The sequence below is a fragment of the Vicugna pacos genome, chromosome 15 (assembly GCF_048564905.1).
Source record: "Vicugna pacos chromosome 15, VicPac4, whole genome shotgun sequence".
Classification (NCBI taxonomy): domain Eukaryota; kingdom Metazoa; phylum Chordata; class Mammalia; order Artiodactyla; family Camelidae; genus Vicugna; species Vicugna pacos.
Window position 1 is genome coordinate 7,545,646 of NC_133001.1, and position 24,196 is coordinate 7,569,841.

General features: G+C 44.7%; 1 protein-coding gene across 3 annotated transcripts in view; it reads left to right on the forward strand.

Annotated features, from left to right (window-relative positions):
• The window catches only part of EXOC6B (exocyst complex component 6B), a 533,613-nt gene that overhangs the window by 503,931 nt on the left and 5,486 nt on the right, over nt 1-24,196 (forward strand). For all 3 annotated transcript variants that reach the window (XM_006201563.4, XM_072937568.1, XM_072937567.1), the window contains one exon: nt 22,039-22,151. In XM_006201563.4, the coding sequence (XP_006201625.1) occupies nt 22,039-22,151 (113 nt within the window). The remainder of the gene's footprint in view (nt 1-22,038; nt 22,152-24,196) is intronic.

Sequence of the window (24,196 nt, forward strand, 5' to 3'; positions counted from 1 at the left end):
TTGAAACAACACTCATTTGACACAGCATTCTTGGGCCAAAGGGAGAAACACTCAGCATATTCCAAAGCAATGAAGGTTGTTTTTTTTTTTTTTCCACCTCAATACACCTAAGGGATTCCACACTCTCCTATCAGTGGCAAAGACTCATTAGGGCAGTGAAGGGCTCTGTGGTTTGGGAAGAATCCACCACTGAGAATCACTGTGATAAAAGTTTAAAAAGCTTAAGGTAACACTGGATGGCAGAGAAAGCAAACCAAAGGAACGGGTCAACCAAACTGATACAGACCTCCTCAGCCCTTCACCTGGCATCTGAGGTTAACCAAACAGAAAATACTTTTATCCAGAATCACGTTGGTTTCACAGTAATCCCTGATTCTGCTACCTGACCACATAATAGATTTCCAGTGAGAAAAGCAGACTTGGGTAATTAAACATCTTTCATAAGTCTGCACATCACCTTCTAATAACCTCGCCATGCATGGTGCCTCATTAAAATCTCCATAAAACCTGCCCGATGCTGGGTGTGGTATAATGTTCCATCTTAGGCAGGGACCAAGTTTTTGTTTCTGTCACGGCTTTGCACTCTTCGGGACACGTGGTAGGCATTCATTATAGGTCTTCATTAACGAGCAGGTGAGAAAATGAATGCATGCGTGGAAAGAATTCAGCCAGCCTTAGTCCTGACCATGTACCTGACTTCTCTAAAGGCTTTCCTTCCCCTGGTGGTTCAGCTCTAGCAGAAGAGGAGGTCTCATTTTCCCACCTCAGTCTCTCATTGGAGAACACATCATACCCAAAGATTAAGTTTAAGAGCTAGAAAAGGGCCCTTAGAAATCAATTAGCCCCCAAATTTCATTTTACAGATGGGGAAATTGAGTCCAGAAATATTATGACTTTTCCCAGCATCACCTGTCAGTACATCTGTAACTGAATCTTCTCAAGGGCGGGGGTGGGGGAGGCAGGTAAACTGGTCCACTGAGGACTTAGACGTTGCAGGTGCCCAGGCCATTGGCGCAGACAGGACACATTTCAGGTGGAGACGGAGGGGAGTAAAACTGCTAACCCTTTCCTGGATCAGCTCTGGCAAGAGGAAGCTGGGGAGGGTGAGAGGCGGTGTTTTTGCCTTCTACGGAGACCTTTTGACTCAGCCTGTGACTCCCTTTCCTAATCAGCGCCCTCAAGTAAGTGCCAAGCGAAAACGCTTTGAGGAAAAGCCTTTGTAAGGTTTGCGCTCCTGTAACCCAGCCATGACTGCAGAGGTTTCATGGCTGAATGCCCTCCCCCGCCCAGCACACGGCTGGTAGGGGTACAACCCGCCGGGTTTCTGCTGGGGGGGTGTGCATGCTTTGCTGAGGAAACAAGCCTCACTGCTGCAAACCTGTATCACCACCCACCAGAAAAAAAGTCCGGTCTCATTAGAAGTGCAAACCAAACACCCATGGGTACTGTCCCTGGAGAAGCAGCACACGCTGACTTGTTAGATGAGGCATATCCCCCTCTGGGATGGCTGCCAGAAAACTGCACAACCTTATGGAAATTGTAATGACTCGGGGCCCTTTGGGGAAGGTAGATGTCCTGGAAAACACCTGGTCCCTTAGCTTTGAAATAGATGGCAGGTCAGGAGAGGGGGGAATTCATGCTATAAATATTTATTGGGTGTCTATTACGTGTCAGTTACTGTTCTAGGAAATAGGCATCTCATATGCATAAAATAGTGTTACCATCCACTGCTCTTGCTTCTAAACCTTCTGTGGTGATCCGTACCTTACTGTACACCAACACGCTCATCTTATGTAGCATTAATGGAAAGTTAGCAATACGCCATTCATAAAAATAGTACTTTTATTAACTTAAATATGTTGGCCTGGATCCCCAGTTAAATTGTAGCCTTCTTGAGGGCAGACGTAGTATCTTCTCTTTCCTTTGTAGTCCTCATGGCATTTCACATGATGGTAAATGTGGAGAAGATAGTCGATAAAGAGTGATTGATTAGATGCTGAAAAGTAATACCTGGAGACCAACCAGAAAGATCTAAGGAGGAGGCCAATAGCAAGCAAAGGTTTAGGACCCAAAAGAACAGCATACCAGGAGATGGTAGCTACAGATATACTCACCAAAAGAAAGCCTTACTATTTACAGTAGTTTTCTAAAATTCGGGAGTTCAAGATTTGCAGGTATGAACTACTATATATAAAACTAGATTTTAAAAAAGTAAATTTCTTCTGTATAGCACAGGGAACTATATTCAATACCTTGTAATAACCTTTAATGAAAAAGAATATGAAAACAAAAAATAAAATATGCCTGCAGAATCCATGCATAACAGCATCCTTAGGTGCGTCATATTTGAATTGGAAAAGCAACCCTAAAAATGTCATCACTGAAGACCAAAATTAAACACCATGTATTTTAAGAAAGAACTGCCTTGATTGTGGCCATTGGTAAGTAAGAGTGTATTCAGATGCCCAAGTTGTATTTTCCATGCACTTGTCTTGACTTTAAGACTCAGGACACAGACTATATCACTCATTCTCTAATGTAGCCATAAGCCTTTACTTTGATCAGAAATGTAACTAGAACCTAGGTTGTAAATGGGCCTCCTCTTTTCTGCTGTGAGTGTAAGTCTGCTTTGGGTCTTTGGCTGAAACACATATAGCTTCCAATAGGGTAGAATTACTTACACTTCCTCCTAGCAGGGAAGGGTGCTGTGGGTTGGGGAAGTTTAGGGATACCCTGAAGACACCAGGCTGTGCTTTGCTTCTTTAGAAACCTGAGAAATTAAGAAATAAGGGCTTCAAGGGGAGCAGGAAGCAGAAGGGTAGAAACAGCCAAGGAACTTCCACTTAAATTCTAGTAAATGCTCCCCCTTGATGAAGTGAGACACAACTAAGTAAACTAAAATATATCAAGCTACTCCAGGAAACAAGATTGCATCTTTTAAAACTCCTTGCCTGTGTGTTCATTTGATACAAGAGTTACTATGGAGAAGAGAAAAATAGCTGTGGTTGCAAGATAAAAGCCAAAGAGAAGGTTCTGAATGCGTGGTTAGAGACAGTGGAAGATACGAGAACCTTCGAGAGCTTTTGATGGGACGAGGTGAAGGGTGCAAGCATCCTGGGCGTGTTTCACTCCGAGCTGCAGGGCTGGGTCTTCAGATCTAGAAGAGAGTTAAGATGAGACCTGGCATCCATTTTATTTTGGAACCTAATCATCCCTCAATTGTCCCAGTTGGAAAGTATGAGTTTTCTTAGCCAAGAATTTATGATTGTGGAAACGTATTGTTTTTACCACAAAATGAGAATATATTTGAAAACATGTTACAAATTATAAAGCACCACCTAAATGCAGGTTAGCACACTTCTTCCAAAACGTTCCAAGTATTTTCAACATGTTCTCTGGATTTTCATTACATTTGGATGATTTAGGAATGAGGACAAGAAAGCATGGGATTTTATGGTAGGAAAGGATCGTGGAGATCCCCAAAGGTTTTTATTCATTTAGGCTCTATTCAAGTATTTGCCTTCGAGAACACTCTGATACATGTTCATGGGAGAGCAATTGACAGTTTATCAATAATCAATAATCAAAAGCTTTGACTGAGAATTCTGCCTCCAGGAATTTATCATCAATCTCATCATGGCTAACATTTGTCTTGGGTTTGCTCTGTGAAAGGCCCTGTTCTAAGTGCTTTGCATGAATTAAATAACTCAGTCCACACAGCAGTGATCTGATATGCGTATTATCATTCTCCTCGCTCCAGAGATAATGAAACTGGATTATAAAGAAGTTAGATAACCTGCCTAAGGTCACAGAGCCCGTAAGTGGAAGAGCTAGGACCCTTAGACTGTCTGGATCCAGAGTCAGCACTTTAAACCACTGTGCTGGATTCTAACTTGTGTTCTTTTCTAAGGAAACAACTGAAGAAATGCACAAAGATAGATGTCCAAGCATTTCATCAAAGCACTGAGTCATATAGGAAAGGACGGGGGGGGGGGGTCCCTGAATACCCACCAGCAAGGCATTTGTTAACTTAGTGTGGTGTATCATTCAAAATAGATACTGTGGTGTCTTTCAAATGCTTAAGTTTATCTGTATGTCTACATGTAAAAGGTGTCTGTGCTGTATTAGTGGGGGAAAAAATCAGCTTTTTAAAGTATGTATAATTTGCTCTATTTTGGTAAGAAAAATGAAGGCTGGACACCAAATTATGGACAATTATTATCCCTCACAGGTGAGATGATGGATGATAGTTCTTCCATTATGCTTTTTTTTTTTTGAGTTAAAGTTTTTCTTGAATTTTTTTTTTTTGCAAAGAGCATAGTTTGTTTTTATAAAGAAATACACAATAAAGCAATATCATTGGGGGGAAAAGTTATACACAGAAGAAGTGGGTCTCATTCTACTCTCACATACATGCCCCTTACACGCTCCATTCCAGCACATTCTACTAAGGAACAGCCCTCATTATAAAACGTTTCCTTATTTTGTACATTGAGAGCTTTTGGTGGGTTTCTGGGGGCTTAGTCAGAAATGTTTGAGGCCCCACTGTGTGCCCCTTGCTGTGTTAGGCATTGTGGATCTCAGACTGCAAAGACTTGCCTTTCTATTCTGGGAGATAACATAAAACACGTAGGTTTCTCTCTGTCAACATCTGGTTTACTGACATAATCTAGCTGTTCAGTTGTGAGGGACAAACAGTGGGAAGAATAGAAAAATATGTGATGCAGTGCTTCCTGTGCACCGTAAACAGTACGTACAAACAGAGTTCAGAGAAGGGATAAATCAAAGAAGCTGATAGTCGTGTTCAAGGTTTCCTAGAGGAGATAAGGGCTTAAGCAGGGACATTTTATTCAATCTTACCCACGTGAATTTTTGTGGATTCCTTCCTGGTGCTAAGGTTCTCCTCTAAGATTTCAAGATGCATTGAATCAAATAGACCTGGGTACAAATGCCGACTTCCTTGTTTCTTAGCAGTGAGCTTTTGAACATTGCTTAATTGCTCTGTGCCTCAATTGCCTTATCTTTAAAATGGGCATAGTCATAGTAAGTCCCTCTTAGAACAACATTCAGTGAGGCAGTGCCATTTAACATGGTGCCCGGCCCATTTTCAGGTCTCAGCAAACACAGCGCTTCTTAGGGTCCCCACCCCCCCCACCCCCCCAAGTTTCCACGCAACAGTCTAATTTCAGACTTTCCATCGGTGGGCACGTGTTTGCCTTTCTTCCTCGTGTGTTTGTGTTTTGCGTTCCCAGCCGCCCTGCTGAGTCTGAGTTTGTCTCACTGCCCTGAGCTGGGACCTGCGTGCTGTGCAGCTGTCCGCCGGATCGCAGGCTGTCGGCCTCAGTGCGGCCCCCGGCCTGCTCGCTCCACTTTCCCGCGATTCACCACCAAACACAGAACTCACACTGAGAGGCAGGAACCCGTTTTCTCTCTTCTCCAAGTCCAGCCTAGCGCTTTGGGCCCAAGTTGCCCCCCAGCCCCCGGGACCTCAGGTTGACTTCAGAACTCCCCTGCCGCCCTTAAGTGTCCCCAGTACTGTCCTGGCTCCGTGGCCATTTCATTTCCCCACTCGGCCCTGCGTGTCAGAGGCAGCGCCGGAGCGTTTCCAAAGGCCTCATTTGTCTTATGCGCGGCGAGCAGTCTGGCCTGGAGCAGAAGCTGAGCTCAGCCCTCAGCTGCCCCCCTCGTGTGATGGACCCTGGGCTTTGCCGCTTTCTGGGCGAGGTCTTGCCAACCACAGAAACAGTGAGCCTCTTTAGCGCCCCGTCTCTGCCGTGGGGTAACCAGAGACAGAACGACTCCTTTCCAAAGGTGACTTTGCTGGCCAGAGCCTATCACCTCAGTCTGGGCTTCCTGACCACTTTTTACAATTCTTTTGGATCAAACAGAGTACTCCGTGGCCTTTTCTGGTTATAGAGGTCTCATTGTTTAATGGTCAGGACAGGCCTTTTGCGGGCGTATCTTGGCTCTGGAATCCTAAAGGGTTTAGCAAACTTTACCTCAGTGGAATATCCTTTTTTTTTTCTTACTTTAAGCATAAAACAGTGAACCATAGAAATAAATGTTCTTGGGTCATCTGGTCAGTCTCCCGGGTCCAGCTACAGGGTGTTTCCTTTAGAGTATGGGCTAGTCTTTGTCCAGTCGCCGTTTAAATGTCCCAGCTGTTAGAGCATCCTCGTGTCTCATAGCAGCTCGAAGAACAAAACGAGCAGTGTTCTCTTGCAGGCTTCTTTCCCCTGCCTCCCGCCCTGTTGGCTGGCCCCTAGGAACCCAAGGAAGAGACTCTCTCTCACAGTGTAACTTCAGGGATCCCCTTTAAGACAACCAGGAGTCGGGGCAGACCAGGGCTGTGTTCACCTGCGAACTTCCAGATTGCCTGGAAACGCGACCCGGAGCAGTGCAGCTCTTCTGTGGAGCCTGGGGCTTTTGAAGTCTTCTGGAACTTTCATTTCTCTCACAAGGCCACATTTCTTGCCCCCTATTTCTGGGACACCTAGGCAGTATTTTTTCTCTTTTGTTCAGAGCTGTGAAAAGGAACTGTTTGTTTGACTATGAGTTTCCCCCACCTTTTTTTTTTAACTCCCCCCCACCCTACACCCATTGCTCTCTTCCTCTCCCAAAGAAGAAAGAGGAAAGCGAGCCACAATAATACTTCTGTAAATTTATGGCCACTCTGTAATGTTTAATCACAGCTACGTGACTGGGGGCTTCAGAGCAGGCGTACAAGTTCAGCGCAAGGTGAATCTTGTCTGAGATAATCTGAAAGTTCATTCAGAGGTGAGGGCAGCAGCCTCTTGCAGACGGGTGAGGTTAACAGGAGGTCACCTGCTTTTTTTTTTTTTTCTTTCTGGTCTTCTCCCCTTTAATGTGTAAACAAAGGGAAAATGTAACTTCCAATGAACTTGGCATATGTTGTGCTCACGCTAATCTTAGCCTGGCCAACTGTAAACAGTCCAATATCCTGTGGCTGAGCCTTTCCACCCATTCTCCGCCTTCTGGAGAGCATGAAGAGACACCCACAGAAAGCAGAGGCTAGCACCTTGTGGAGGCAGGCCCCGGGGTCCCAGAGAACCACAAGAAGCCCTGGGGGAGGCCCCAGAGGAGATCACAGGCAAAGGTGTTTGCTGTGAAGCATCTGGGGCCTCCAGCTCACTGGCCTCCTGCCACGTTTCCTAACAGCCATCAGTCAGCACGCATTGCTGAGTTCCTTTGCTGCCCCACACAGTGCTTAACTCTAAGGCAAACATGGGCCAGCCCTTATGGTGCTTACAGGCTGGAAGGCGAGGGCACCTATGATCTGACCTTAGAGGATGAAGGAAGAGGGATTTTGCTGGTATCCAGAGAAAGTCGAAGACAGCTTCTGGCCAGACCCTGTCACAAGCTCCCCTCCATCGCAGGGCTATGCTTTGGTTTCCATTCCCATGTGCGGAGATGCCTCCAGGCCGGAGAATTCCAGAAGCTTATGGAGGCAGTGGATGTGGGCAGTAGGAGGGCCCATAGCCTGGGCATCAATTGCTGATGTAGAGCAGTGGCCACTTGGTGATTTTTGACCAACTCTCCTTGCCATAAGCCCGATTCCTTGCCCCTCCAGAGCCCCTGGGCCAGTACAGAGGTGCTTGGGGAACATACCTCTGCTGAACCTCAGTGGCCCCCTCTTGGGAATGTGGGTGTGTAATTAGTACTCCAGGACCCAGAGCCGGGATTAGTAACTAGTGAATTATCTGTGGCAAGTGTCAGAAATCTCAAACCGACTTCTAGAACTCCAAACGCATTTGAGGAGTCTTTAGGGAATGAGGGCTTCCCCCGCGTTCGGCCACCATAGGACCATTTTCATAGTACGAGGTAGGACCATTTTCGTAGTATGAGGTAGTAAGGAAAGTTCAGAGGTTCCAAGACTCCCTCTGTACTGTGATTGTGACAAGGAAATAGAAACCTCTTTAACTACACTTGATACTAAGTATTTCCTGGCTAACATGCTAGGTAGAAGGAGAGAGAAAGATCCTGCCCTTAAGGAGTTTACAACCTCCCTGAGGGAGCAAGACAGCAAATAATCATAATAATTAGGAGTTTAAGACAGGCTCTGATACCACCAAACGAGATATGGTGGTGGAGGCTTCTTAAGGCTCTCTTTAGAAAGGGGAAGGTCTGGATGAAGAGAAAAGGGGAGGTATTCCAAATCAGAGAACAGCCTGAATGGTGTGTGAGGGCAGAAACGAGTGGGTAGCTTCGTTTCTTTTTCTTTTTCTCCTCCTCTCCTCCTCCTCGCCATCATCACTAATTGCTGAGCATTCACATGTACCAGGCACTCTGCTGAGCACAATGCTAAGGTAGGTATTATTATTTCTGCTTTGATGTGTGGCTGGTATCTTGCCCGGGGCCACAGAAGTGGGAAACCGTTGCACATTCTGGTCTCAGTGTCGCTCTTGGCAGAATGACTTGGATTTGCCTCATTACCACTCATCTTTCTGACTCTGAAGATTTCCTAACCCCCCAGCCTCTGCCCCTAGCCCAGTGTTGTAAAATGTTTGTTTTTGAGATCCTGAAGGGGAACAGGAGAAGGTGTTGGGAAAATTTAGTTGCTAAAGATGACACCTTCAAGTCAGGAAGGGGGCTTGTCACCAGATGGAGAGGACTAGTTAAGGGGTGACAAGATGATGGTGATTTGCCAGTGCACTGTGGTGTCTCCTTTGGGGTGATTTTCCTACAGACATGGGGAAGATCTCAGGCAAAAGAATAGACTGTTTTTCCCACAGCTTGCCCATGGTGTTTAAACTGTGGGCGCTCCCCTCGAAAAAAACCACTGCTTATGATCTGGCCCTTGAAGGAGCTCTGCTCCCGGGGAACAAGCCACATGGACAGATGCTAATCTGGAGAATGTTCCTCTGCTCCTGGCTCACAGAGAATGTGGACATGATGGCCCTGGGGTCAGAGAAGGGAGTTGTAGCTTGGATGAAGGCCAGGGGCTCCAGCCTATATTACATTGAAGCAAGTCAGATAACTTTTGTTGCTTTAAAGTTCATGAAGGGTAATGTTTAGTGGCTTTTAAAAATTTTGAATAATAATGATACCTTGTGATAAGAGTGTTACTAACTGTAATAACAGTATGAAATTCTCAAGTGGTTTCGCTTACAGTATCTCTTTTCGTGCCTTTATGTGATAAGTTGGAGCAGTTTGGTTTTTTTAACAAATTCACATCACCGATTGAGAAACTGAGTCAGAAAACTATCATGACTGGCCTGAGACCTCACAGCAAGCCATACTATAACCCAGAGATAGTAGACACAAAGGGCTAGTGTTGGATAAAGGCTCCCAGGCCATCAGAGATAAACACCTTATTACTCTGGCCATATAAGAAATTAGAAGATTGAGTTTATTTTTGCAAAATAAACCTTTCAATTGCAGGATCTCTGAGAATGTCCCAGACTCTCCCCCAAGGAGGCTTCTTCTCCTAATTTCTCCTTTCCACCCAACTCAAACCCTAGCTTAATGGCTGTTTAGATGATTCTTGGAAAATTTCAGAGACAATCTATTCACATTCAAGGAAATAAAGGATAAAGGCTATAAAAGCAGAATTTGCTCTTGTCTCTTCTCTCCTGTCCCAGGTCAGCCTCAGAGATCTTTGAAAACTCCTGTAGAAGTGTCCTGATCCATTCCCAGAGCCTCAGAAGTGGGAATGTAACTTCCTGAGATTACTATTTAGAGAAGAAATACTTTGTGTTTATAAGACTAAAAGTAGACTTACCATATGACCCAGCAATCCCACTCCTGGGCATATATCCAGAGGGAACCCTAATTCAAAAAGACACCTGCACCCCAATGTTCATAGCAGCTCTGTATACAATAGCCAAGACATGGAAACAACCTAAATGTCCATCGACAGATGACTGGATAAAGAAGTTGTGGTGTATTTATATAATGGAATACTACTCAGCCATAAAAATGATAAAATAATGCCATTTGCAGCAACATGGATGTCCCTAGAGAATGTCATTCTAAGTGAAGTAAGCCAGAACGAGAAAGACAAATACCATATGATATCACACATATATGGAATCTAAAAAAAAAATGAACTTATATATAAAACAAAAACAGACTCACAGACATAGAGCACAGACTTGTGGCTGCCAGTGGGGAGTGAGGTAGGAAGGGACAGACTGGGAGTGTGAGATTTGCAGATACTGACCAGTATATATAAAATAGGTAAACAAGTTTATACTGTACAGCACAGGGAACTATATTCAATATCTTGTAGTAGCTCACGGTGAAAAAAATATGAAAATGAATATGTGTATATTCATGTATGACTGAAGAATTGTGCTGTACACCAGAAACTGATGCAACATTGTAAACTGACTATAACTCAATTAAAAAGAAAACGTTATGTTTATCTTAATTCTAGTCAGAGTGGGCTTAATGGCCTCAGCTCTCCTGTGTGTGCTCCTTTTTTGATTCCTCTGCATCTTCTTTCCCAAGGAGAGTTGGAGATGCTTTCAGTTATCCCATTAAAAGTCTTGACATGGTCTCACCAGCCGAGTTTTCTCTGTGCCACTTGCTATGGTATCAAATTCAGGGGGATTTAAGTTGCCCCATGAAGTGACCTGATGTTTTTACGTCACTTCAGATATGTCTGGTGGTAAAGATGGACTCATACTCCTTTCTCACTTACCCTCCTAGGATGCCGCCTACTCCCTGGACACACGCAAGCACTGTGGAAATCCACTGTCAGCCAGAAACACAATTGTACACATTCCCACGCAATTGTACACATTCCCGTCATTGAATGAGTTGATAAATCCAGTGGAGTATATTTAAGTACACTCATACAGTGGAGAAAGCTACTTAGCAGTCAAAATCAATAAAGGTGTTAAAAAAAATAAAATGAAGTAAAATGGTCAGGAAATAAATGTTCATATAAAAGAGAAAAAAAATTGATGAGCTAGGTTGACACGGATCAACATGGACAGCTCTTGAAAACACAATATTGAATGAAAAAAGCAAGTTGTGCAATGTTGTGTATAATATATCTGTAAACTAAAACACAAAACATTACCATAGTTTGTTTCTCCATTAAAAGCATAAAAACATGTAGGGGAGACGTAACAAAATCATGATAGTGGTTTTCCCCCGAGAAGGCGAAAGGGAGGGACATTTCACATTTACTTATAATGTTTTATTTTTTTAAAACAAGAGGAGGATCTAAAGTAAAATAGATCATTAATGTTTGTTCACTGGGAATAAGATGGACTTTTTTTTAATTTAGTTTTTAATTAAAAAAAAAAAAGAGCTCTCTTCCCTCCTCGTTCACCTGTCTAGGCATTTGACGTGCATTCTGTTCGCAGAGGTTTGGTTTCTTTGCCAGCTTGTTAAATTGTACCATGTGGTGGAAGGAAAAGTGGACTAGAAGTCAAGAGCTGGTGTTTTAACCCCAGCCCCATCCATGGTAGCTTTTCCTGTGATCGTGGGTCTTTCTGGACCTCAGTACCCCTCCTCTGCAAGATGCAGGAAAGCTGCTGTCCTCTGCGACCCCTCGCAGTCTGCTGGTTTAGCAGGCTCATTCCTGCTGAGTGATGGGAACGCCTCTCTCTGTCCCATAGCCGTTTCCTTCCTGATAAGTCATTCTGTTCTCTAGGGCTAGGCTCTTAGAGCTGGAAGGGGCATTAATGTCATTGGTCTTCAGTAAAGGTGAGTTTTAGAGGAATCCTATTTAGTAGTAGGGCTAGTGACAGATCCCGGGCGACAGTGCTGATCTGGTCGTCTGCCTTCTTTCTGGGGAGTCTGAAAAGCTTTGGAAACCAAAGGAATACATTTACAGCTGGCAGAGGAAAGCAAGATGACTGAAAACGTATGTTTGCTAACCAAGAGGTAGATAAGATAGATCAAACCAAAGAAGTTTGGGGTCCCAAGTGTTTTTAGAATGCCAGGCAGCATAAAAAATGAAAATTGTTCCTCCCTCAGCAGGAAGATGCTGAGAAGTAACTTTGTGACAGTTTTGGACAGAAGGACAATTTTAGAAGGAGATTCTGATAAAAAGGACAGCTATTCATGGGGATTGCGGGTGGGGCGGAAATGGAGGTAGAGAAGATTTCTAATTTCTAAGATTTCCCTGATTCTCTGAGCCTTAACTGACTTTGGTCACATTAAAACCTGCTTCAGGCCCCTAGCCAGCCTGCCCGTCTTACCTATAAAACTCACAGCGAGCAAAGACAAAGGAAAAAGCAGGACATGTCTGTTCACCCGCTCCGTAGCTCAAGCAAAGGCAAGCTGGGGGAACGCAGAGACATACTGATTCATCTGCTGTTGTTTGGAATAAGAACAGTTATAGGAAGCACCTGCTTGGTTCCGTCATCTCTGTGACTCTTCTGGTCCCTGGAGGATACTGATTTTGGAAACTCTGCCTTGGGATCAGTCTAGCTTTCCCTGCCCCTCCAACGCTCAGCCAACCTTCGGTTACTCATTCAGACCTGATGCACGCAGGGAGCATCCTTTCCTCTGTCGCCCTGTTACTGCCATCGTAGTCTAGATCCTCATTACCTCCGAGTTGCCTGCATGAAAATTTTTTCAAGTCCATTTATGTTACTAATAAATTACTACGGAGATGTTACCACTCAACGTGGGTTATAAATTTTTTTTTTAATCCTTAGACTGGTAGTCAGTCCTCTTCATTGTCTAACTCAGCTACTGCCTCTTCCACCTTCCCACCCCTCTTCCTTGATATGCCACCTCTGCTCAGCCAAGTTGTGTACCAGTTGGCCCTTGAGAGAGTCCACAAGGGAAAGGAAGGGAAAACCCAGTCTTGGGGACAGACTATCCTGGGTCCAAGCCGTGACTCTGTCACTTACTGAGTATGTTCCTTTCCACTCATTATTTTTATCTTTTTGAGAGTGCCTGCATTTCTTCATCTGGAAAATGGAGATACTTACCTCCTAGGCTGTTGATTTTCTTGGAAAGGAAATGAAATAGATGAGTATGTTGCCTGGCCCAGTATCTGTCACATGGTAGATGTTCAAAAAATGTTCGATTTCTTCTTGAACACGACTCCGCTACTCCTCTTCCTGCACCTTGGCTTCCATGAGTCTCTGTTTGAAATTCCCTACATCCTCTCCTCTGTTTGATCGAAACTGTGCCCATCCTTTTGAAAGACTGGAACTTGGGGGAGGGTATAGCTCAAGTGGTAAAACCCGTGCTTAGCATGCAAAAGGTCCTGCGTTCAATCCCCAGCACCTCCATTAAAAATAATGATAATAATTAAATAAATAAACCTAAATACCCCCCAAAAAAAGTTTAAAAAAAAAAGAAAGAAAGACTGGGACTTGAAATCTTTGAAGCCTCTCCCATCTTTCCTCGCTCTTATTGCATCCCGCCATCACGGCCCGGGTCCTTCATTTGGCTCTCACGGGCAAGTGCCATCCATGCTCACCAGGACTTTTTATCAGATGTGTTTAATTCTAAAATGGCCTTGAGGTGACTCATTACAATGCCTCATAAAATATAATTAGGAAAATTGAACTGAAAAGAAGGAAAGAAATTTAAGGAGAAGGGAACCAGCATACACCCACAGCCGTGCGGCTGAATTTGTGCCCTTCCTAGGAACTAGCATTTCCTTAACACAGTCTTTGGGAGGCAGAACCCTTTTGAGGTTTGGAGTTTATAGAGCAGAAACAAACGCACAAAAAGGATCCCTTGGTGGTTGAGAACCATTTATCATCTAATACCTCTTTAACTGGTCCTTTGATGAGTTGCAAAATGTGGCAGTGGAATCTGAATTATAATTTTGGTCAGTTTCTAGTCCCTCACACACAGAACAAAATAGATTTGAAATTATATCTGACTGAGCTAAAGGTCTTCAGAAACTAGCTATTCAGTGCTGAGCCTTTTGAACAGACCCAAGCACATTTCCCGGGCCATTGAGATTCTAGCTTGTTCTAAACTTATCCAGATTATAAGGATGTCCCCTTCTTTACTCTCCTTTTGATGGTAGACATTTTTTCCTATGCCTACCATAAAGTTCCTGGACTCTAATTTGTTAATGACTCATATAAAACAAGAAGTGATTTTCTACAACCAATGTTTCTAATGTATCCATTTACAAAAGAGAACCCAAGCCATTTTCATTATGAATTTGTGTCTAAGTAAAGTTCATTGTTCACAATCGTGGATACAAATCGTATTTTAAATAGCCTTTTGGTCATTTCAAATTTGGAGGACCACTTTATCAAAGCTAATTAGCCATCAACATTCGTGCTTTATCGTGTGGATGGTAAAGAACTCGCACGTGACGAGGAGGCTGTGAGCGCTACCTTCTAGACATTTGCTTATCCTCTCATTGTGAATATTACCGTCAATTCACAGTGTCTTTGCCAAGGTATTTTGAAACCGCTTACTCATTTTGGCCAGAGAGGGAGGGTAAGTTAGTGAAAAACTCAGCAAGATAATCCCTAGCCTGCTGACCATGCAGCCTGTGACAAACCACAATATGCAGAACAAAAATGAGCCCTGGCCCATGGCTCCCACCTCCTTCTCTGCCACATCTGCGGCAGCGACTCCATCCAAAACCCACACCTGCCCGCCCTCTTCTTGAACGTGTGTATACGGTGTGGTTATTACCACCCGGTGTGACAAGAGGTTTTCCTCCTGTCCCCTGCAGCAGGACAGATGCTGTCATCAGTGAGAAATGGCCTTACTGGGCAGTCTCTGACACAAAGGAATGCTTGTGTTTGCGTTTTTGGTTTTTGTTTTTGTTTTTGTTTTTATTTTTTTTAATTTGGGAGTCTTCCCTGGCACCAACTGATGACAATGGGAGAGCCTTAAGCCTCTCTATCTTTATTTTTCTCTCTACCAGGGTAGTCTCAGAGGTGAAAAGTTTAGATAGCAAACCTATAAACCCACATTTATGAGGCAAATAAATATTTCTCAGAGTGACGTTCCTTTTCAGGGGAAGCTGCTGATGTGCGATTGGTCTCTGATAAAGAGCTGAGCGGAGCTTCCATCCACCTGGCAGCTGGGGCTGGAGGGAAAGCGGGGAACTGCACACCCTTACTTACTGCTTACCCTGTCCTGCCCTCCCGCAACCAGGGAGGAAAAGAGGAGGAGGTCAGAGCTTTCAGGGAGGCCCCAGTGCCAGGCTACTGAGTAGCCAGTGTTGTAAACCTCAGGTACAAGCCAGATCCCTTTAACCTAAAGAGAGCCAGAGAAACTTGGAACCTCTTCCCACCCCAGTTTCATGGCCTGGGGAAAATCCAGAGGCCTCTTTCAGATGTCTGTGAATCCCTTGAGACCTCCAGTCTTCTTGTTTCCTGGGCTCCCATTTCCACAGTGTCATTTTGCAGCTTTCTAGGTGTGAAACTCAGCCTTTTTGAGTTCACAGGGGGGAAAAAAAATCACTCACCCAAGCAATTAAGGGCAGAGTAGATTTATCTAAAGACAACAATTGAGGACATGGATTTTTAGGGAATTTTTTTTTAATTGAAGTACAGTCAGTTTACAACATGTCGATTTCTGATGTACAGCATAATAGTTCAGTCATACATATGCCTACATGCATTTGTTTTCTTATTCTTTTTCATGATAGGTTACTACAAGATATTGAATATAGTTCTCTGTGCTGTACAGTAGGACCTTTTTGTTTATCTATTTTATATATAGTATTTAGTATCTGAAAATCTCAAACTCCCAATTTATCCCTTCCCCCCCGGTAACCATAAGTTTATTTTCTATGTCTGTGAGTCTCTGTTTTATATATAAGTTCATTTGTTTTTTTATAGATTCCACATATAAGTGATATCATATGGTATTTTTCTTTCTCTTTCTGGCTTACCTCCCTTAGAATGATAATTTCCAAGTCCATCCACGTTACTGCAAATGGCATTATTTTATTCTTTTTTATGGCTGAGTAGTATTCCATTGTATAAATATAACACAATTTCTTTATCCAGTCATCTGTCGATGAACATTTAGGTTGCTTCCATGTCTTGGCTATTGTAAATAGTGCTGCTGTGAACACTGGGGTGCATGTGTCTTTTTGAATTAAGGATCCCTCTGGATATATGCCCAGGAGTGGGACTGTTGGAGCATATGGTAAATCAATTTTTAGTCTTTTGAGGAATCTCCGTACTGTTTTCCATAACGGCTACACCAAATTACATTCCCACCAACAGTGTAGGAATCCTACAAAGCAAGATATTTCCCTGAACATCTTTCTCTGTCTTGAAGAAGTTTTTGCCTCCTTATTGTAATCAGAAGGGTCTCCCTGAAGCCATTGTCTTTCCTTCTTTTCTTTACTCTAGTAGCTACTAGACATTTTACATCTGAGAGAATTTCAGACGACACTGCCCTCCCTGGCCTGGCTCTAGAGGCAAATGTTTTTCTGTAAAGGAGTAAATAGTGAATATTTTAGGTTTTTCAGGCTGTAAAGGTCTCTGTCACAGCTACTTAACTCGGCTGTTATAGCATATAAACAGTCATAGACAATATGTTACCCAATGAGCATGGCTGTGTTCCAGTAAAACTTTATTTACAAAAGCATGCGTTGGCTGTAATTTTCCCATCCCATTATCTAGAAGAAAGCAGACAGCAGCCTTGATGAAAACAAGCAGAGAATTCTCCAGGCTAAAATTCAGTCTGCTTAGCTTATTAACATATAAGGCCGTTTATCACTTGCTGCATTTGTTCACAGTATTCCTAAGGCTGTCCCCACCTGCCTGGCTGGGGCTTGGACACCCTCCTTCTGAACTTTCTTTGCATCCTGTTAGAGTACCTTTCAGAGTGCTCACGTCACTCTGGATTTGTTATTTCCTGGACTGAGTTCCTCAAGACAAGAGATGTCTTCTTCATCCTTTCGTGTGCCTAGAAGAGTACCTGATACCTTGTTGGGACTCAGTTCATGTTGGTTAAAATAATTCCTGCTTTCTCGCTCCTAGGTTTGCCCAGATTGCTGTGTCCTGGGGATATGTGGGAGGCAAACAGATGGTCTTTTTTGAATGAGTGGTCCAGCGCCAGAGACAAGGAGTTGGCGGAGATGTTGGGCAATAAATGCAAATGAGTCATTAGTCAATTCTATGCTTTTTGGTGGACTTTCCACAGTTGTTCTCTTGATGTGCCCTCAGCTATTGATAGGAGCTGTTATGTTTCCATATGTGAATGAGAAGGACAGATCTGGTGGCTTCTCTGGGGTCACAACTGTCAGTCAGGGGACCCCCAATCTGAGGGTCTATGCTAACCTGCCTCATAAAGGCACCTGTGCACAGTGATTATGAAAAACAACTTTATAATGATGTGATTGGTTTCATCCTGTCAAAGGCTGGGAGTGGACCAAAAGGAAAAAATATCTCCAGACTTAGTGTTCTGTATGTTCACTATTTTCTTGAGTAAATAGACTGCGCTTTCTATGACAGCCCTGTTCTGAAGAGGTCGTGTATTTAGAATTTTGTCAGTTTGATTACATGTTAAGTGTTTCAGGGGAGCATGTTACTTGAAGTCATTCTGTAGTCTAACCTGTTCAACATGAAGAATTCTTCCAGAATGTATACAAAGTGGGAATTCAGATAATCAAGTTTACTTCAAGGACGTACCCATCTAGGGAGCACAGTTCTCTCCAGGACTCCGCGTGCCTGTTCAGAGAAAACATGTGGGGGAAAGAGGGCTGGCTGTTGTCATTGTGTCTTTGGACGTCTTCCTCTGGAATCTTGGAAGCCAGTATCGAGGGCTGGGCTCACCTGCCACAGCTGTGCTGTCTCCTGTTTGATGTTTCCTTCTTCTTCTAGTATTGGTCCAAAGGACCCTCCCTAGCTTTGGTCTATTGGGAAAGTTTGTTGTGAGAAACACAAATTATAAGTCTGTCCCACCACCTAGCCGGTATTGTTCTTATTAAATGTCAGTTCACCTATCTGAACTCCATTTGACATGTTTTTACTGACGACCTGCTGGCAATCTTGTGCCATGCCGGTCCATGCTGTGAGAAAACGTGGTCCCCGTCCTGGGGAAGCTCCCAGTCTACCTGGCAGATGGGGCCCATAGCACAGGAATTAGTAGTGAAGGCGAGAATATATAAAACAGTTCTCACCAAGAGCAGGCATGATATGAATTGGTTTGGTAACAAACACTCGTCTTGGTCTCTGATAACATTCCCACTGAGAGAAACCAGGCTCCTCAGAGAACTGGCTGGTTTCAGAGCTGGGCATGGTAGCTACAAGGTGAGCCTGAAACATCTTATGCCAGAAAGTAAGGAAGTGCTGAAAAAAATTATGGAGGCATGTCACAAGGACACAGGCTCTGGCCTGAAGGGTCTCCCACTTGCCAAATCCGGGACAATTTGAGCACCGAAGTAATTAGGTATAGTAATGAATATAAACCATTGAAAAAAAGGAAACCCATGAGTCCATACCAATAATAAGTAGATAAACTAATGAGGGAGAAAGAGAGAGCGCTTGTTTATGGTAGAATGCTGCGTGATAAATGTGGAGGGAAGGATGCGATTGGATTGTCATTGGTTTGAAACTTGATTTAGTAAAGACTAAACCAAGGAAGAATCCTCAATAGATGTGAAATCTCAGGGGAAATTTTAATCAGGAGCAGTATGTTTGCATGGTCTTAAATTGTGTCTTCGGTCGCTTACTAGTTGCAAAAGAAAATATTAATACCTAATAATATCTATAATAATACAGTGGAGAAATCAGACAGCATCTTGGCTGGGTGATAAAACTTAATAGCGCCAATGAGAGACAAATGAACATTGTATATAGAGGGTACACCCCCAGCTGTGGTGCCCTGAGGAGGACACAGCATCACAGGGAGTATTCTGGCCAGAAATGCATGTCTTATGTCTTTGAGACAGCATTAGAAAAACCAAAACTGAGGGGTTGGGGGGAGAAAGGGGGGCAGGGAACTTTTGAAGAGTTGACATTCTTCAAAAATGTCAATGTCATATAAGAAAGAGACAGGCTGTGGAAATAGTCCAGATTAAAGGAGACTCAGTAAATAACTGAATGTAATACCTAATCCTAAACAAAACACACACACACACACAAAAGGCTACATAGGACATGACTGGGTCAATTTATCAAATTAGAATATGGATAATGTCAATATTAAATTTATTAAAGTTAAAAACCATACTGTGATTATGTACGAGAATAGCCCAAACTCCTAGGGACGCTGAAGTGCTTGGGGATGAAGGGTCATGATATTTATATACTTCATGCTCAAGACACTCCAGAAAGAAATACTGTGCACGCAAAGAGAGAGGGAGCATAAGTGATGGAGTGTGGGGGGTAGAGTGTTGACAATGGATGGATCTGGGAGGGGAGAGTGTATGGTGTTCCTTATACTACGCCAATTCTTAGAACTTCCTGATAAATCGAAATTATTTCCAAATGAAAAAATTTTAAAATAAAAAGAATGTGATTGTTAGTGATGACTGAATGTCTGCCTCCTTGGGAGAGACCTCACTGAGATCTAGCAAGGACCTGGTATGCAGAGAGCTGGGCTGAGAGGGCCTCTGTTCACCTTTGAAAGTCATAGTCTGGAAATCAAAGTGCTGTATTGACACACAGGCCTGCCATTTTCTCTTTCTCTTATTCTGACACTGCTCTGAGGCATCGCATAGAACTACACCCCAACGCAGTCAGCTTAGCTAAGTCCCACCCAGACTCTGGTCTATGTCCATCTGACTCAGAGGCCATCAGACCTGGGTACAGGCGACAGGAAAGGACTGTGGAAAAGCCATACAGAGAGACCCAGAGTGTAATCTATGGCTCATACTAGTTGAGCTTAATAGAGTTGTGTCGCTTCCTTGCCCACAGCAGGATAAATTAGGTAGCTTGTCATCCCAGAGCTCCCAGGCTCAGTAGTGGCATTGAGAGACTTTGGCAAAAATTTAAGAATAAAAAAAAAAACCCTTAGAGCTAAGTTACGAACTGCCCTCCACACCCCATTGGTGATTTACCCAGGTTTCATCAGCCAGAAGGATATGGTTGTTCTTTGTAATAAATCAGTAAGTACTGATACCATTCATTCCATCACTGAAATTAGGAATTCGTTACTAAGGAAGGTCGTTTTGCTAAATGCACGTGTATGTCCACCTCTGAAAAGCAGTGCCTAAAATTGTTTTAAGAAATAGATTTTCGAATGTTTCCAATTAAACTTACTTGTTATTTTTTCACGTTCCTTTTGTTAGCATGCAAACAGTAAAAGGCTCCCCGAAGGTTGTTAAGTTTTCTGAGAAAAAAAAATTAATTAAGAAAATGCTCTCTTTTTTCATAGTTTTCTCGGGTTTTGGGGGAAAAGCATAATCAGATTTGTAGAAGAACTTTAGACCCAGGGACGCTCCAAATGTCTATCATGCTCCCTTAAGTGGTCTTTAGATACTATAGGATAGAAATACCAAGATTAAAATGGGAAGTCAGGGGAAATTCCCTTCTAAAGGAGAGCTCCGAGAGGCCTTGGGGCACCAAAAGGAGATTGTGGAAATGCTTTTACTTGTCAGCTAAAACAGACACGACCTAGAAAAGGCCTGAGAGGACCCTTCAGGGCCCTGCTAACCCAGGCCAACTAGCATGTCTGTCTCTCTCCCTCCCTCCTCTCATCTTTAGCATCCCTCCCTTGGCTGATGGGGTAGGGGCTTTTCTCAGTTTTAGGTTTGGGACTTCAGCCAGTTCCCATCCTGCCTGAGGAAGCTCCTAACAACCGTTCTAAGCGAGAGGATGGGAGAGGCGGCTTGGCCAAGCAGGGCGAGGCCCACGCTGCCTGTTTGTCTGGCTGCGCAGTGATGATGGACAGGGGAGGAAGGTGTGCCTAAGCGCCCAGGCCCTGGCATTGGATTTGACTCGAGGCCTCCCTGCCTTTGTTCCATACAGAGAGACAGCCATCTACTTTTCATCAACGGTCATCTCTTGGAAAGGGAGAAGAAGAGAAATGTCTTTGAATCCAAAAGGACTTGAATGTATCTCATTGCTAGAAAGAATGCCAGGGAGGCCCTTCTTCTTTGCAGGGATTTGAGTCTGGGATCATCCCCTCTAGAAGTTTATAGAAGGAAACTAACAGCTTCCCTTTCATCATCCCCTGCCTTGGAAAGGCACTGGTTTGTGCTTGGGTATTTTTGGTTTTTTAGCTTTATTTAGTTATAATTTTTTAATATTTGCCAGAGTGATACCTGAGCTAAAACTAGCTGGGAAGGAAAGCTTTTGACAAAGTGTATTTCATTTTTCTCAGCCCGGATCTCCCCCCAGGTTTCAGAACTCAGTTCACGCATCCAGAGCTCCTGTCATCTTCTTGTAAATGCACGTCTAGTTCTCAGCACTCCTCCTTAATACTCATGACCCCAGTTTCAGACTTTGCATCCTCAGTGAGGGACTAAGCCTGCCTCCCCTGACTGTCCTGGCCTACCATGGCCCTGGTTTCCGTCTGTTCAGCCACTGTCCACATAGGTGTGACATAGGCCCGTGTAAACACTCCATGGCCCATTTATGCCTTGATTCGGTGTTTCTGTGTGGTCTGTATGCCCTGTTTGTTTATAGGCATGTACATGTGTCTGTATTAAGTGAGTAACTTGGGCAGAGTCAATGCAGCAAGTCACAAAACTGGCGCTTGAACCAGACCTTCTAGCCTGAACGCTCATACGATCACGTGTATGACATTGGACTCTATCCACCTGTATTTGTTCGTTGTTGAATTCTGAACTCCTAGGACGGTGATTGGCTCCTGGAAGCCGTTTGAGAAGTATGTCTTAAGTGAATGAGTGATTATTATGAGAGTCTTGCATTTTGATTCCGTCCAATGTGAGTGTCTTTACACTCACATTGCCTCTGCCAGCCCGGGCTCTCAGCAGCATCGCGGCGCTTCTGGCTGAGACGACTCCGCCGTCTAATAATTACTTGTTTGTTTCCTTAGTTGCGCTAGTCTGTAGCCATTCTTTCTTACGACAGTTTTCCTTTTATTGTTAAAATCTACTGCAGCTGGTGATAAGGAATGATGGGGGTTTCTGAGACCCTGGTTTGTCGTATCTGTCTGATTAATCCCTGGGGCCGGGGTTTGGCTCTTTTACAGCTGTTGGATCTCTTCATCCAGTGGGATTGGTCCACCTACCTTGCTGACTATGGTCAGCCCAACTGCAAGTACCTCCGGGTAAACCCAGTGACAGCTCTGACCCTGCTGGAGAAGTAAGTACCCCGTCCGGTCGGTGGTCTGCGTTGAGAGGTGGGGAAAGGGGGCTGGGGTGGGGGGAGGTTTGGAGGATAATTTTCTCTTTGCCAATAGCCTGAAAAGACAGGAAAGAGGCCCCATCCTTGAAGTTGCCATAGGTGCTCAGTGTCCATCGTTGGATCTGGCAGGCTTGACTTCCTCTTGTAGCCTCTTAATTCTTGAGCCCCAACAAGCAAGGGCAAGTATGAGTCAGCTGGACTCTGACATCACCTTGGAGCTTCACTAGAGACAGCAAGAAGAGAAAGGAAGAGGCCTTAATTTGGGGCTCAGGCCGGTCTGGCGAACAGAGCGAGCCTGGCCCCTGCCATCCGGAGTATGGATGATGGATAGAGACCAGCCCCACAGAACAGGTGGCTTCTCTGGTTTGTAGCAGAGAAGCTCCCAAAATTGCTGAAACTTTCACCTGCCCCCTTCCCCTTGCCACCAGGTTAAGCTTTATCGTGCTGACTGTCCCCAGAAAGCTGTGTTGGAGGTGTCTAGTTCTTGTCCTAGGCAGTCACTAGCCAGTAAAGGTCGCTGCCACAGGGCCGTAGCCTCTCCAAAGCAGAGGTGCGACCCCTGAGTTGAGTTAGCTGGCTCCAGAACATCTCACTAACCAGTGAGCCACTCAGATGCTGAGATCTGCTCTGGCTTTTGCTAACCAGGTTGAGAGCTGGCTGCTCAGAGCACCAAGACCCATGTAAAAGGGAAGCTTTTTCTTGTTATCAAACCAGATAACCCTGACTTCTTCGAAGCTTCTTAGAAGAGTACCCTGCATCTAGACAGTGTAGCAAGTCTCCGTAAAATGGCCAGTCAGGCAGGTCTCAAACCCTCAGAAGGCAAGGGTCAGAGTCTGAGGAGGCCAGAGTGGAGCCTTAAGCTGAAGGAGAGGCTAAGGTGTACTTTCCCACTGGGCAGCGTGATGAGGGAGAGAGGGGGGGCAGCGGAGAGCGGGCGAGAGCAGGACGCAGAGGTACGTGTCTGGAGCCAGGAAACTAAGAGCCCACAGTGAAGCTTTCCCCAGACCAAGACAGAGACTGATGTTCCCATTTTAACTTTGTTTCCCATGGTTCTCTCCCAATGACCTTCTTCCCTAGGATATCTAGAGAGTAAGTATATTATTCACTTGGGCCTTTTCCATCACTTTGAGGCAAGTCCTTCTGGTTTCCTCATTGACGCTAATGACTCCACTAAAATCCCTGCCCTGTGAGTTGTCCCCACCCTGACATACTAATCTACTAAACCAGCCTGGTGCCAGCTGGCTGGCTGCCTCCCCTCTCCTTGGTCCTTAGGGTGACCCTTGGCTTACCAGTTCCTGTGGGGCTGGGAGTGGTGACAGCGATATTCCCCCAGCGGTGCCAGGTGAAGGGTGGCTCCCGCCCAGCTTCCTGGCACATTCAAAACTCTTGCGAGTCCGGGACCTGAAACGCGGCCCTGAAAGAAGGGAGCTCCTCAGAAGTCTCCCCTCCCTCCCCGTGTGAGGCCATGGCTTTAACATCTGGGACCATGTCTCCATGGAGGACTCTTTATCAGAGGCCACACCGCACCCCAGGGTTCTCTGTCCCCGCTGAAATGGCTTTGGACTTGGTGCTCAGATGTCGCGTTCACTACGTGTCCAAATGGCCTCGAGTTTCCTCTCTCAGCAGGTCCGCATTCCTCTGTTCCTCAGAATCTCTAGATCCGAGAAATACTGAGGATCAACCATAGGCCAGAACAATGAGCCTCCCTGTGGCACCCTGGGGGCCCAGCCAGGAGTAGAGCCGTGTGCTCAGCCCTCACCATTGGCAGGGGCTAAGAGCTTCCTTCCAAATACGGAAGGGCCAGAGGCCACCCAGATCACTCAAGTCCGTATTTCCCAGCCTCATAGGAATCAGTCCCTTTACCCGACCCGTTCCTGCCTTCCCCTCAGCCAACTGTACCACCGGAGTTTAAACTCTCTCCTTTTCAACTTGGCACTCCTTAGGGTGAGACACGGAAAGACCCAAAGACCTGGTGAGGACATCCAGGGAAGAGAAGAGGCCCC